This window comes from Indicator indicator, chromosome 4 (assembly GCF_027791375.1).
Source record: "Indicator indicator isolate 239-I01 chromosome 4, UM_Iind_1.1, whole genome shotgun sequence".
In the NCBI taxonomy this organism is placed as follows: domain Eukaryota; kingdom Metazoa; phylum Chordata; class Aves; order Piciformes; family Indicatoridae; genus Indicator; species Indicator indicator.
In genome coordinates, this window is record NC_072013.1 from 33,689,361 (window position 1) to 33,703,881 (window position 14,521).

Genomic DNA, 14,521 nt, shown 5'->3' on the forward strand with positions numbered 1-14,521 from the left:
AATGGCCTGACATTGTGCCAGGCGAGGTTTAGGTTAGACATTAGAAGAAACTTCTTGACTGAAAGGGTTCTCAAACACTGGAACAGGCTGCTCAGGGTTGAATCCCCATCCCTGAAGGTGTTTAAAAGAGGCAGAGATGTGATGCTGAGGAACAGGGTCTAGCACCAGACTTGGTAGAGTTAGACAGTGGTTGGACTTGGTCTTAGGGGTCTTTTGTAACCAAAATGATTCTATGAATATGCTGACAGAACTCAGGGTGTAGAAGGAAATAGTCATGTCCAAGACTCCACAGATATCAGAGAATACTTGCCAAGGACAGCTTTAATTGAGTTCCTTCAGCTGATAATGTTAAACATATTCCCTGCTGGTTGTACTGCTTTACTTAAAATGAAACCAAATTAGTTTCTCTTTAATTTCTATACAGAAAATTACAGTACAATATCAGTTATTATTGCTATTCTGTGTGAAATGTTACAGTTCCAAGTGCAAACCATTACAAGCTAGCACTAAAATCTCTTAAAATTTGATGTTACAGCCAACAGCCACATGACAAAGTCTTCAATCTCTAAAGCAGAAATAAAGATGGAAAAAAATGTGGGTTTTTCAATAGTGATTTCTTTTTTTTTTGCCTTTAGTTTTAAAGGAAGGCAATAAAATAGTGTCAGACACTCATTGCAGTGTACTTGAGTTCTTACACAAACTCACCAGGATTTTATGAACCTTTATAGGATACCATCATATTTGCAGAGTTAGAGAATGATTGGACTCAATCTTAAAGGTTTTTTCCAACCAAAACAATTCCACAATTCTGTGTTAATATATTTAGAAATAGAAACATGTGCATTACTGTTTTACTAGGAAAGTGAGTGCACATGCTTCTTTGCAAGACTATTAAAGTAGCATATTTGCTGCAGAACATCTGATCTGTTTATTCCAACACTACAGCATAACCAGGAGAGAGATTTGTTCAAAATGTTCGTCAACATTAACTCTGGAAGAGAATACACAGAATCCCAGCATGGTGGGGTTGGAAGGGACCTCTAGAGATTAAAGCAGAGTTAGCCCATGATCACAATACCAAGATGGGCTTATAACCTCTCCAGGGAAGGACACTCTGCAACCCCTCTGGGCAGCCTGCTCTAGGGCTCTGCTGCCCTCACACCAAAGAAGCTTTTCCTCATCTTTATGTGGAACCTCCTGGGCTCCGGTTTGTGCTCATTGTCCCTTGTCCCATCTCTGGACACCACTGAAAATAATCCAGCCCTATCCTCTTCCCTCGCCCCTGCCCTTTAGCTCTTGCTTGATCAGATCCCCTCTCAGACTGCTCTTCTCCAGGCTAAACAGCCCCAGCTCTCTCAACCTTTCCTCCTCAAAGAAATGCCCCAGTACACTAAGAATCTTTGTAGCTTCTGCTGGATTCTCTATAGTAGTTCCTGTCTCTTGAACTGGGGAGCCCAGAACTGCACTCATCTACAGCTGTGGCTTCACTAGGGCAGATGCAGAGAAGAACCTCCCTCCACCTGCTGGCCATATTCTTCTCAATGCACCTCAGGAGACCACTGCCTTTCCTGGCCACAAAAGCACATTGCCAGCTCATGGTGACTTCATTGTTAGCCAGCACTCCCAGGTGCTACTCCACAGAGCTGTTTCCCAGCAGCTCAACCCTTCACCTATACTGGTGATGCAGCTGCACATACACAATGCTCAAAATAACAAGCGTTGGAAGCCTGAGCAGTACTGAGCATATTCAAAACACTTTTCCCAACATCAATTTCTAGTGCACAAGAGCATGAACCAAATTATGTCAAAAAAAGACCAAAAGGCACTCACTCGAATTGCTGGTTGAGACCAAGTTTGTGTGGTTGTATCAAAAACGTGAACATCATTATGCCATCCCCAGAATATCTGGCCTTCCTAAAAAAGAAATGGAAAAAATTAATAAATTAAAAAAAAAAAATCAAAAAGTGTATTTTACTTTACAACCTTTGTTTTTATTAAAAGACACAACCCCAGAAGTGATCCATTATAACAGAAAAATCAACTAAACCAGAAAATTTTAATAAAAGAAACATTTTAGTAGATTTAATAATGATACAGGAGCTAGGGTTTAGTTGAAAGTCAACAGCATTCAGGAACGTGAGAGGTGTTGATGCTTCTGAATATGGGGTTTGGGCTTCATTTATTGTAGCAGACAAATTCTACCTTCTAACTTTGAGTGTAAGACACTGAGAAATAAACAGATGTAGAGAGTAAGCCATTTCTCTAAGTATTTAATACTTGATGTAAGGATCTATACTCCCTTCAATACATATCTATTTATTAATTCTTGTCATTAAATCCACTAATAAGTCTCATTTTTTCTATTAATTGTAAGATCAAACTAATACAAGGCATCTGAATTAAAATCTTCAAACTCCTCCATTAAAACCCCCAAATCTTCAAAATCCTCACTAAAATCTTCAAAATAATGGCATTTATTCTGGATAACAAGGAAATTAACTGATAATATTTGTCACTTAGACCTGTGCAGCTATAAATTTCCCATTGCTACCATCAAGGAAATAAATTCTAAATTTTCTGTGAGTATCATACTTAAAAAATATCCTCAGATTTCAAATATTGCCTTTGTTCCTCCTTTGAGAGAATCAATTTGCTGCACTCAAAGCCTAGGCACTGGGTACTTGTGATACATTCAACAGCCACCGCTGCTCCCAACATGGAATTTCAAATCCAAGCAGAAGATTCTAGTTTGATGATGCTCCAGATAACAGAAAAATCAGACCTATTTTCCTATTTTTATACTATATTTATACTCAGTCAGTATGAAAATTTCAAAAGATGAGGTTTTGACCTAAGAGGAGAAAACATTCAGAATTATGACAGATTTCTTACCCAAAATGCATCGTGGACATCAAAACAATCACTCAGTTCATTGTGTTTCCTACAGCCATAGCCACCAAAATATATTAGCCTAAAAGAACAATAAATAATCAGTTCAGTTGGATGTTGTGTAATCAACAGTCAAATTAATACACTGTCAGAATGAATCAAGTTTTGGGTTCATTACTGTAGTATTAATAATATAAACAATTTAAAATGCTTCATATTGCACTAATTACATAGCAAACCCTATTGAGAAGAAGGTAAGAGCTACACTCCTCAAGCCTGACAGAAATCCACTCAAGCAAGGAAGAAGATTCAAGTCCTTATTCTCCATTCCTCCTCCCACAAGCTTAGGTACCAAGTCACATTCTCAGACGTCAGTCTCCAGATGGCACAGAAGACAGTGGAATTCCTATGCTTTTGCTCTACTTCCTACCCTTTTCCAATGGAATTTCTGTGCTCCTGCTATATTGTTAGCCAGCTGTACACATAGAATCATAGAATTGTTCCTGTTGAAAAAGACCTTTAAGATCATCAAGCCCAAGATCATCTAATTCTGCCAAGTTTGGTGTTAAACCACGTCCTTCAGCACCACATCTGAATCTTTTAAACACTCCAAGGGATGGGGGATTCAACCACCTCCCTGGGCAGCCTGTTGCAGTCTTTGAGAACCCTTCAGAGAAGTTTCTTCTAATGTCCAACCTAAACCTCCTCTGCTGCAACTTGAGGCCATTTCCTCTTGTCCTAACACTTGTTATTTGGGAGGACAAACTGATCCCTATCAGTCTCTAACCTCCTTTCAGGGAGTTGTAGAGAGCCAGAACATCTCCCCTCAGCCTCCTTTGCTTCAGGCTCCACAATCCCAGTTCCCTCAGCTGCTCCTCACCAGACCTGTTCTCCAGAGCCTTCACCAGCTTTGTTGCCCTTCTCTGGACCTGCTCCAGCACCTCAATGTCCTTCTTGGAGTGAGGGGCACAAAACTGAACCCACAATCCCAGATGCAGCCTCACCAGTGCTAAGTACAGGAGGACGATTGCTGTCCTGGTCCTGCTGGCCACACTATTGCTGATCCAGGCCAGGATGCTGGTGGCCTTCTTGGCCACCTGGGCACACACTGGCTCATCTTCAGCCAGCTGTCAACCAACAACCCCAGGTCTTTCTCTGCTGGGGAATTTCCAGTCACTCTGCCCCAAGCCTCGAGTGTTCACAGGATTGTTGTGACCCAAGTGCAGGACCCAGCACTTGGCCTTGTTGAGCCTTATCCCATTGGCCTCAACCCATCAATTCAGCCTGTCCAGGTCCCTCTGTAGAGCCTCCCTACCCTCAAGCAGATCAACACCCCCTCCCAGCTTCATGTCATCTGCAGACTTACTGAGGGTTCCTGAATCTCCCTCTTTTAGTTTAAACCCATCACTCCTTGTCTTGTCCTTTATGAGGTTTTATTACTGCTATCATTCTTTCTGCTGCAGCTGTTTTCACAACTCCTTTTGTCTGCTCTGAAGAAGAAATTCAACCTTCAGCTATTTTATTACAGGTGATAACTCTCAAATAACAAAAAAGGGTCATTTTTCTATAGTTTTTAACATGTTAAAATTAAAACCTTAAGTAACAGACATGATTTTTATCTAAAGGCTCAAAACATTCCACAAATTTCAACTGAATTTCTCAACCCTTTCCTAAGCAGGGTTTCTACTTACCATGACACTCAGCTCACATGTGAGAAAACTATGGCAGAAAGTTGTTAGGAGAGACACACAAAATCCCACAGCAAGTCAAGCTAAGCTTTAGAGTTTCATGATTCCCAAACCTGCGTGCTCTTTACTTCATAGCACTCTCTCTCTGCAATTAACACATATTAAATATTCTTGATGTGTTACCTGTCCTTATACACCCAGCAGGAAAGCTTGTCACGTGGTGTAGGAGGTTGACCTTTAAAATTTGTAATTTTTTTCCACCTATAGGTTCCATTTTTCGTTCGCAAATTAACATAATACAGCTTAAAACAAAAAAATTACAAGATTTTCAGTACGAAACCATGGTAAAGAATCCAGCACAAAATCACCCACCACCCTCAGAAATCACTACTTCATTTGAATTAAAAAAAAAAAAAACAACCAAAACCCCACAGTAACAGTGATGCTTACAATACATAGCAATATATAGGAAGGGTTTAATACACCACAAGAATCCACTTTAAGTGTGAGAATGATAGGAGTTGGAAGGGACCTCTGGAGATCATGTCCAACCCCGCTGCCAAGCAGATTCACCCAGAGAAGGTCACACAGGAACATGCCCAGGTGGGCTTTGAATGTCTCCAGAGATGGAGACTCCACCACCTCTCTGGGCAGCCTATTGCAGTGCTGCATCACTCTTAAAGAAGTTCCTCCTCATATTTGGATAGAGCTTCAAGGTTCAGGCTTCTGCCCTGCATCCTGTCACTGGGCACCAACTGAAAAAACACTGGTCCCATCCTCCTGACATCCATCCTTTAAGTACTGATCAGTATCAACGAGATTCTCCATCAATGTGCTCTTTTCCAGACTAGAAAGCCCCAGTTCTCTCAGTCTTTCCCCATAAAAGAGATGTTCCAGTCCCCTCAACATCTTTGCAGCCCTTTGCTGTACCCTCTTCAGCAAGTTCCTGTCCTTCTTGAACTGGGGAGCCAAGAACTGGCTACTGCATTCCAGCTGTGACCTCCACAGCAGGGTAGAGTAGAGGGGAAAGAGAACCTCCCTCAACCTGCTTGCCACACTCTTAATGGACCCCAGGATGACATTGGCCTTCTTGGCCACAAAAGCACATTGTTGGTTCATGGTCATCCTGTTATCCACTGGGACTCCCAGGTCCTTTTCCTTGTCTTCTCTCAGCCAGAGCAGAACAGTCTCATCCTTCTCCTTCCAGAGTCAGCTGAAGTCTTGCCAAGAACTTCTGCACAACAAAGAGCTCCTGGTTCAATTCTACTGGCCTAAACTAATCAGGTAGCTGCCCAATGGTCAGTAAGGTTTGTGCACTGAACTTGATCATTTGTTTATTTTCTAGTCAGTACTGTGCTCTGACTTCACTTACACTAAGTGATAAAACAGCTCATTTCATCTGCTTTGCTGCTCCAGGCTTCAGTTACAAGGAAAACAGGCAGCTCTAATTTAATTTTAATTATTAGCTGATTGTAAAAGAAAGGTAATCACTATCAAGGAGTGAAAATAAAAGCAATATTCTGAGCTCAGTTTCAGTTCTGGATACTGAAATGTATAAGGCATTGGAGAAGAAGGCAATTGGAGAAAGCCTTGGGAGTTTTAAGAAATCAATACAGAAAGTTTCAAGTAATGGAATTATTCTAGAGCAATGTTAGTGAAAAATCCCTCCCAAAATATATGGAGGTGAATATTACAGCAAGAAAGGCTTTTCCTCAGTTTAGAAGTATACTTTTCTGCTTTTCTTGTATTTTTTTCCTCAATTCAAAGGCAAAGCACAGCAGACAAAGTAGTAAAATCAGCATTTTCCCTCATTCAGATACAGGCTATCACAGAAAGGAAGAATACAATACCCGATTACTGTATCCTTTATCATCAAATCCACCAAAAATGTACAGCTTCCCATTAATGCTTGCCCCACAGCTTCCTGACATGGAGGTGGGCAACTCTCCTTCCATCAGGTGCATTGTCCTGCAATTCAGCACAGACATCAAGTCTTATAAAGTTGCTCTGTTAAAAGTAGCAAACCCAACCCAAACAGCATATTTTTTTTAAAGCTAAAATACTTTTGGCCTGAACTAGCCCTAGAAATTCTAGCTGAGATGTTAAGTCAGGCTCCTGTGGTGTAAGACGACTTTGAGGTGAGTATTGTGCATGTGTCTTTGGAGTACCTTGGTTTGCTTGAAGGTGAAGCCCATATTAAAAGAGCTAAAGCATTAAAATCAGGCTCTGAGCAACCTGATCTTCTTGATGTCCCTGCTTATTGTATCAGGGGGTAGGACCAGATCATAGAATCACAGAACTGTTGAGGTTGGAAGAGACCTTTGAGATCAGAGAATGAGACAAGTCCAGTTTATGCGAAGCCAACAAATGAACTATAAATGCATAAGATCTGAGCCTTCACATTGCAGAGGTTACTTCTGTTCCAAAACATTAGCTCACAGACTGCTGTCATAGAATCATAGAACTATAGAGGTTGGTAGAGGCCACTGAGAGCATCAAGTCCAACTGCTCACCCAGAGCTCACAATCCCACCGCTACTGCTAAGCTGCTACCACTAAACTATGTCCCTCAGCACCACATCCACACATCTTTTAAATCCCTACAGGAATGGTGACTCCATCACCTCCCTGGGCAGCCTGTTCCGAGGCCTGAAAAACCTTGCTGCAAAGAAATCTTTCCTATCCAACCTGAACCTCCCTTGGCACAACTTGAGGCTGTTTCCTCTTGTCCTGTCACTTGTTGCACGTATACCAACCCAAATATGGCTCAAACCTCCTTTGAGGTATTCAAAGGCTGATTTGAGATCTGATGCTCGGCCTTACCCCAGCTGAATCACCACGTGTGAATGATGCACCTGTAACCTGCCCCTACTAGAAATGGTGTTCACTAACAGTTGCCCAGGGCACTGCTTTCAAATCTTTGCTCTGGCCAGAGACACTGCTCCCAGCCAGTCCTCTTTCCCCTTCTCTGCTCACGCTCTCTCATTCTGCTCGTTCCTGTGCGCTCAGCTATACGTGCACCACTATTCACGCTGTAAACTGAATGAGATCCAGAATAGATCCAGGTTAAAAATAACCCTGAAAAAAAAAAAAAAATCTATATTTAACCCAGATCACTTTCCTGATCCAATTTCCTGGGTGACCACATAAACAGCTGTAACAGCACAACCAACATAGGGCCATCAGAGGTGAAAAGCAAGAGTATGAAGTTGCTTTAAGCTAAGTCCTTCACCAAAAAAAGGCAGCAAAACTGTCTCAGTGAAGTTATCATCTTAAACAAAAATAAAGATTTGCTAAAACTTTGCAGCTTCTCATACAAAAACTGCTGTTTTCCCAGTCAGTGTCTTGACACCACAGATCTGGAACTTCGTCCATCCTGTAAAACATCTTCCTGATCTAACTCTCCTCTCCTTTCCCCTCTACACTGTTGCTTTCAATACAAGTAAGCAAGAAATAGATAAACAGGTGGGAGACTAGAGAGAAAGCTGGCAGAAGACACATCTAAGCTCAAAAAGATACTATTATACCAGATAAAGTATTTTGTAAAGAAACCACTGAAAAACGGCAAAAACAGGCATTTGTCTCCCACATGGAATATTTAACACAATGACTATAAAATGTGATTCTAGTGATGTGCAAGATTATTTATGCAAGAACATAATTTAGTTATAGCCAAAATAATTGTAAATAGATGAAGAACTCAAATATTCAGTGTTTCAATATTCCTTTTAACACAAAAGTTAATGTATGGAGAACTAAGTCCAAACAAAATGCACCCTTTTTTTAACACCACAGAGCTTTAAGTTGACCATTGCAAATAAGCTCTTGATTAAAAAAACCCACACAATTATACTTAAGAAATGCACATGCTACCTACAGTTAATATGCAAGTGCATATGCTTGTTCTTCAGTCTTTACATTAAATATCCATTATTTAAACTGCATAGAACATGACCAAGTAGTGATTTAACTGTAGCTAACTGTAATCTATGCGAAGACCAACTTTATATATTAAATGGAAACTCACCATAGCCCACTATCCATTTCATAGATCCAGAGCTCATCATTAGGCAGATAAACTTCATTTTCTTCAATTGACTGAAACCACAAAAGAATTTGCAACTGTTAAGTCAGTTCTACACCATTAGAACGAAATATGAAATCATGTTCCTTAGCAACACAGAATAATCTTAAGGAGATGGATCTACCAGAGCATAAATCACACCCCAACATTATTGCTCTGATCATCACAGGCAGCTCAATAATGCTCATATTTGACATTTTAGCATAGAAGGCAAAAAAAAAAAAGTTGGGTTTTATTTTTGGCAGCTGTTAAGAACACTGCAATAGGTGTTTCCTAATGCCATTGAGCTTCATGGATTGTTAACACCATCTTTAATCATTCATGTTAAGGTCTGAAGATTAGAAAGAAGTAAATTTGGTCTACTAGAGGTAGGGAGTGGTGTGTTTCTACATTGAAGTCAGTATTATATTTCATATATTATATTCAACATGATATTTCAACAGCCAACTTGTAAAGGGTTGTCAAGCCCTGGCACAAGCAGCCCAAGGAAATGGTGGAGTCCCCATTCCAGGAGGGATTTGAAGGACCTGTAGATGTGGTGCTGAGGGAGAGGGTTTGGTGGTAGACTTGGCAGTAATGGGTTAACTAGCTATACTAGATCTTGGAAGCTCTTTTCCAACCTTAAAGATTCTGATTTTATAAACACAGAGCATCAAAATACTAATGGTGTTCTTTGGGGCTTTTTGCATCTCTAAGAAAAAGAGGGGTCTCCTTCACCTGAAGGTTTTCTCCTCATTCCACAACCCCTTTTTATCTTTTCCAGAAAGAGAGCCTTTACCACATTGTGTAGACAGGTGAAACTCAACAGAAAGTTTTAAAAAAGGTACTAGTTTTAAAAACAAGGAGCTTAATTACTCAGGCTCACTCATTAAAGGCACAGATTGACCAACTTAAGGTTTTGCCAAGAAAGATGTGTAACAGCATAAGCCAGACCAGATTTGAAGCTCCTAAATCAAAACTCATTACTGTCTGTTTTGGGAGATACTTCTAATTAGGAGGCAATACTGGGCCTAATGTATAAATATAGAGAAAAGTGTAACTTAAAAGCACAAAAAGAACAGTTGCTTGCAGTGACTGAAGGAAAGATTTTGGAAGAACAAAACGTCAACTACAAAATAGCTTAACCTATGTCATAACACGAAGGTGAAAATTAATTCCTCAGTGGAAAACAGAACTACAAAGACTCCCAAACAGAGGCCATGTAAGGAAAACAACGATGAGGAAAAAAACCAGAAGAAGGAAGCTCAAAAGAATGCAACTGCAGCACTGAGGCTGAGTAATAATGACACCATTAATTATCATCTTAGCATTAGAAAGAAATGAAGAATGTGGGGGGTGTGGAGGTGTGGATAAGCAGCCAGAGTCAGTAAATAAAAAGATCAAAACTAAATTAGTATGAGGAAAAATATTTAAATAATTATTTTTTCATTTAACTTATAACAGTTTAGTTACTGATGTTGATTTCTTGGCTTTCATTTATACTTCATTAATACCTTCTCACTTTGGAAGGTGCCAATTAGGTATTACACACTCTATTTAGTACAGTTTATCCTGCCAGCTACCTTTCATAAGGCAGGCCGTGCTGTTACACACTCTGTAGCTTTCAAAATGAAAAAAGTTTACTCAATTTAATCTAGATATGTCAGCAGTCAGAGGTTGAGTGTTTGGTGCAGGGCCATCTGAGCAAATACACTGATGCCAAAAATAAGTTAGCTGGGCAGTAGTCCACCATCAACATGTAAAACCAAAAATAATTTACCTGTTTCAAGTGCTCCTTAAAGAGTAACAATGATTTTCATAATACTCTCCACAAATATGTAAAACTACTAAAAACGTTTCAAAGTTTCTGTTAAACCTAACAGTCTGCCTCATGTATGAGCCCAGGGTGCTTTATTAGCAAAGCTCTGAAAATCCTGCATTAGCCTGTCCAACCTCAGCTTCTGAACACCAAAGCACTCAGAACTACCGAGTATTTGCAGTGATTCAGGTGGTGAATACTTACACAGAGTATTATTGAGTTTAACATCAGAAAAAGACACTGCATCTTCCCGGATATTACTGATGACTCACATTTAATTATATGTTTATTCTAAAGGTGGCTAACTACTTGACACTACAAATATACAAGCATTCAAATCCTTGCATGACTTGTAGTCACAAGAACCACTACCTACCAATGACTTCCAAAGAGGGGGAGGGGGGGGGAAAAGCTGTATCAACAGCTTACAACCTCCTGAAGGTTCCTCCATTTCATTATGGTTTGGTGTTGGGCAAGCCTGGGCATGTGATAGAAGAGGCATGCCAAGGTAACCCAGACAGTGAAATCCTGATACCCTGCTTCCTATGCAGATAAGAGTTTGCATTTCAGTACACAACATCTGTTTGTATTTTCAGTATTCCAGCAGCACAGCCCTTTCCAAGTCAAATGAATTGAGCTCAGGACCAAAGCAGCTCTTCAAATACCACAAGCTGCCCAGCTCTATCTAGAGCCAATGTTTTTAGTTCTAAACAAGCAAAAAATCCACCACCACCAAAAAACACAGTAAGAGAAAAACAAACAAAACCACCCAAAATTTAGCCAGTCTAATTTCCAGAAGCTCAACTACAGTGTGCTTTACAAAGAAGCAAGAAACAACTAGTCATTAGTACCTGAGAGCCCTAGAAATGTCCTTCCCTCTGCTATTGTACACACTTATAACTTACAATCAATCTTAAAATTTAGTTCCAGAAGCCCCCAGGTAGAACTCTTTACTTAAGTACAAGCTTTGCACATTTGAAATTTTTCCTTAGCCCATACAAAATACAGACAGAATATGAAATATATTAATAGAATTGTGGGTTTGACTTAGTTATGGCCAGGATTAATACCAAGCACAGACACTTTCACATTTTAGGACTGAGAAGCACAGACACTGTGGGTAAAATGAACTTGCTGTGTATCGCAAATGGTTTGTGTTGGAGATGACCTTTAGAGGCCATCCAGTCCAACCCCCCACCAAAGTGAGTATCATGAATAGTTCTTTTGGATTAAATTCATTCACAGCTAATGGTCATAAGGATTCACTTAGGCCAAAAATGGTACTGATTTTTTGACAGAAAAAAAAGCAGATGTGATTTTAGTTTGCCAGCAGCTTGTTTCTTAAGTGAGAGAATTGCTTCTGAGGGAGGAAAATGCACTATACGTAACACACAACTACTAAGAAGTAAAAAATGCAGGGACTCAGGAAGAAAAACACGAATTACACACTGGAAAATCACAGCTACAAATTACAGTTGTCACCTCACAGAGGAAATGAGACAAGAGAGGCACTTCCATAGCAACAAAGAACCACACGTTTGCAGGGAAGTGGAAGCAAACTGACTCCACCAGCCCCTCAGCTGGAAACAGCTGAAAACAGAGCAGCAGGCAGCCATGGGCGCCAGCTAGAGACATCTATGGTTAGAGAAGGGGACAAACAGATAAGAGAATCTACGAAGAAAACTGCTTCCCTCACACCATTCCCCGCAGAGCCGGCGCTGGTGCCGCCACCATTTAAAGCTCCCGCCCCTGCGGGGCGCGCTGCAGCAGCAGCCAATCAGCATCCGCGCTGAGGTAAACAGCGCTCCGCTGCCGGCGGTCGAGGGGCTGCACCGGCTGAGAGGGCGGCCGGGGGCGAGCGGGCCAAGGCCGGGCAGCAGAGGAATCTCCCCCGCTCCAGGTCTCCCTTGCCCCGTGGCTCCTCGGACTGCTTTCCTCTCGCACCGAGTCGCTCCCCCGCCGGACGGCTTCCAGCGCTCCCCCCCCAATATACACACCCCCTCGACTTCCCTCTTCTGCTCGCCCCCAGCGCCCTCCAGCCGCCTCCTCCCGCCTTACCACGTATCCCCCCCACACATAGAGAAAGTTCCCGTCCACCACGGCGCAGTGGCCGCTCCGCTCCTCGGCCACGCAGAATTGCTCCGTGGAGTCTGCCGCCATCTTAGGAGGAGGAGGAAGCAGCTCGCTCGCCTCAGTGTTCGCGTCCCGCCACCGCCTCCGCCGGGAGAGGCTGCGACTCTCTGCCGGTCGCTCCCCTCAGGCGGACGGGAAGCGAGGAGGGTCCAAAGTATGGGGCGTCACCCTCCCCTCACCGCAGGGGCCATGACGGGCGTTGCCGCTGCGGCCCGGCCTTTATACCCTCTGTGGGTCAGGGGTTCGAGGCGGGCGGGGGCTGTCCGGCAGTGCCGTGCGGCTCCCTTGGCGCTGCTGCCGGGCGCCGGCTGTGAGGGGATCACGCAAATGGCCGTGTGAATGCACTTTGGTAGATTTGTCCTTGAAGGGCTCCTGGAAGGAGCCCATTGATGTGGGTACAGACTCCTGCTGTGGGCCAGAACACAGAGTGTCTGCCCAGCGAGGCTCGCTGGATGTTACGGTGTGAGACTGAAAGTCTATTAAACCATGCAGATGTCAATAAAGAGCAAGAGAGGAGGAAAATCCACTGAGATTAGAATATCTAAACACAAATCTCATGCAAGAATGGAAGGATAGCTGAAAATATGGAAGGTAGTTTAAGACACCCATAGCAGAACTTGCTGTCTCTCTGAAGGTGTGACAGTTTAGTTCCTGCCAGGAATAATTATGAAATAGTAGCTGGTAGCGATTAAGAGAGTGATACAAGAGTTCAAACTGTTCATCCCTGAGAGAAACATCCAGTAGATACTGCCCTCTACTCCACAGCCTGGAAGCAGAAGCAGCAAGAAACTCCATACAGCAGTGTTGTAGAGTACTTCAGAGGACCTGTATTGGGGCTAGTGCTGAGCTAGAAGTACCTAAGAGAATAAAGCTGATGCTGGGATTTCAGTGGGTCATCTCCCATCATGTCCCAAACTACGCTTTATTACGTGAGTGATTTCCATCCCTGTTATTCCCACCATTATATATAAAGACTATATTTTTTCCCCCTCTGTGTTTGCCTGCCCTTAAACAGGATACTGTGAAAAGCAAATAGCCTCTTCCACTGCCCTTCCAACTCTTACACTGTTAGATCAACAACAGTGAGTTCCAGATGAACTGTGGATTGGGTTGGAATGAATGGAATTCAAAATAAAACAGACACAGTTCTTCAGAAAGAGCAATGGAGTAGACCTTGTGAGAAAGGAGCAGTTTAGCATCTTGTAAAAGGATACAAAAAAGCAATTGTAAGGATTTTCTTGTGAAAGTGGGACATATATTTGCTCTGTGATCTAAGAGGGAAGGTGTCAACTATTTCTAACAATAACTGCTAATATTAACAGCTGGATTCAATGATCTGAAAGGTCTTTTCTAGACTAAATTATTCTATGATTCAACTAAAACTAAGAAATGTAATGGCGGTTCATTGGGTGATGGTTAAATCACAAGAATAAGCATTTGGAAGAGGGAAGAAAAACATGGGTAACAGGCAAACTTGACCTATAGATCTATAGGTCAGGTAGAGCTACAGTGATGTCTCAGAAACAAGCTTAGGAAAGGTGCAAAGTCAGTAGCTCATCTTTTTCCCACTGAAGCAGACACGAAAATGAGAGATTGTGCTCAGTGTAACAAAATAATTTCATTGATTCACCTTTGGCATGAGGTCAGTCTGCTGCCTGAGTACAAACCATTAGGCCATCTCTGGTCTCAAGGCACGTGTGCTGAGGCTGCAGCACTGTGATGTCCAACAAAGTCAGGGCAGGCAGTGGAGATGAAGAACTGGGCATAGAATCATAGAATCATAGAATCATTTTGGTTGGAAAAGACCTTTAACATAATCATGTCCAACCATTCTCTAACTCTACCAAGGCTGGTGCTAAACCATGGCCATCAGCACAACATCTGCCTCTTTTAAACACCTCCAGAGACAGGGACTTAACCACCTCCCTGG

The 14,521-nt window shown here is 42.0% G+C and overlaps 1 protein-coding gene across 1 annotated transcript in view; it reads right to left on the reverse strand.

Annotated features, from left to right (window-relative positions):
* Positions 1 to 12,618, reverse strand: part of KLHDC1 (kelch domain containing 1) — a 28,056-nt gene extending 15,438 nt beyond the window's left edge. Inside the window, exons 1-6 of the mRNA XM_054400112.1 lie at positions 12,517 to 12,618; positions 8,604 to 8,674; positions 6,428 to 6,545; positions 4,761 to 4,879; positions 2,893 to 2,971; positions 1,831 to 1,914 (exon numbers count right to left, since the gene is read on the reverse strand). Of these exons, the coding sequence (XP_054256087.1) occupies positions 1,831 to 1,914; positions 2,893 to 2,971; positions 4,761 to 4,879; positions 6,428 to 6,545; positions 8,604 to 8,674; positions 12,517 to 12,618 (573 nt within the window). The remainder of the gene's footprint in view (positions 1 to 1,830; positions 1,915 to 2,892; positions 2,972 to 4,760; positions 4,880 to 6,427; positions 6,546 to 8,603; positions 8,675 to 12,516) is intronic.
* Positions 12,619 to 14,521: the final 1,903 nt, after the last annotated feature.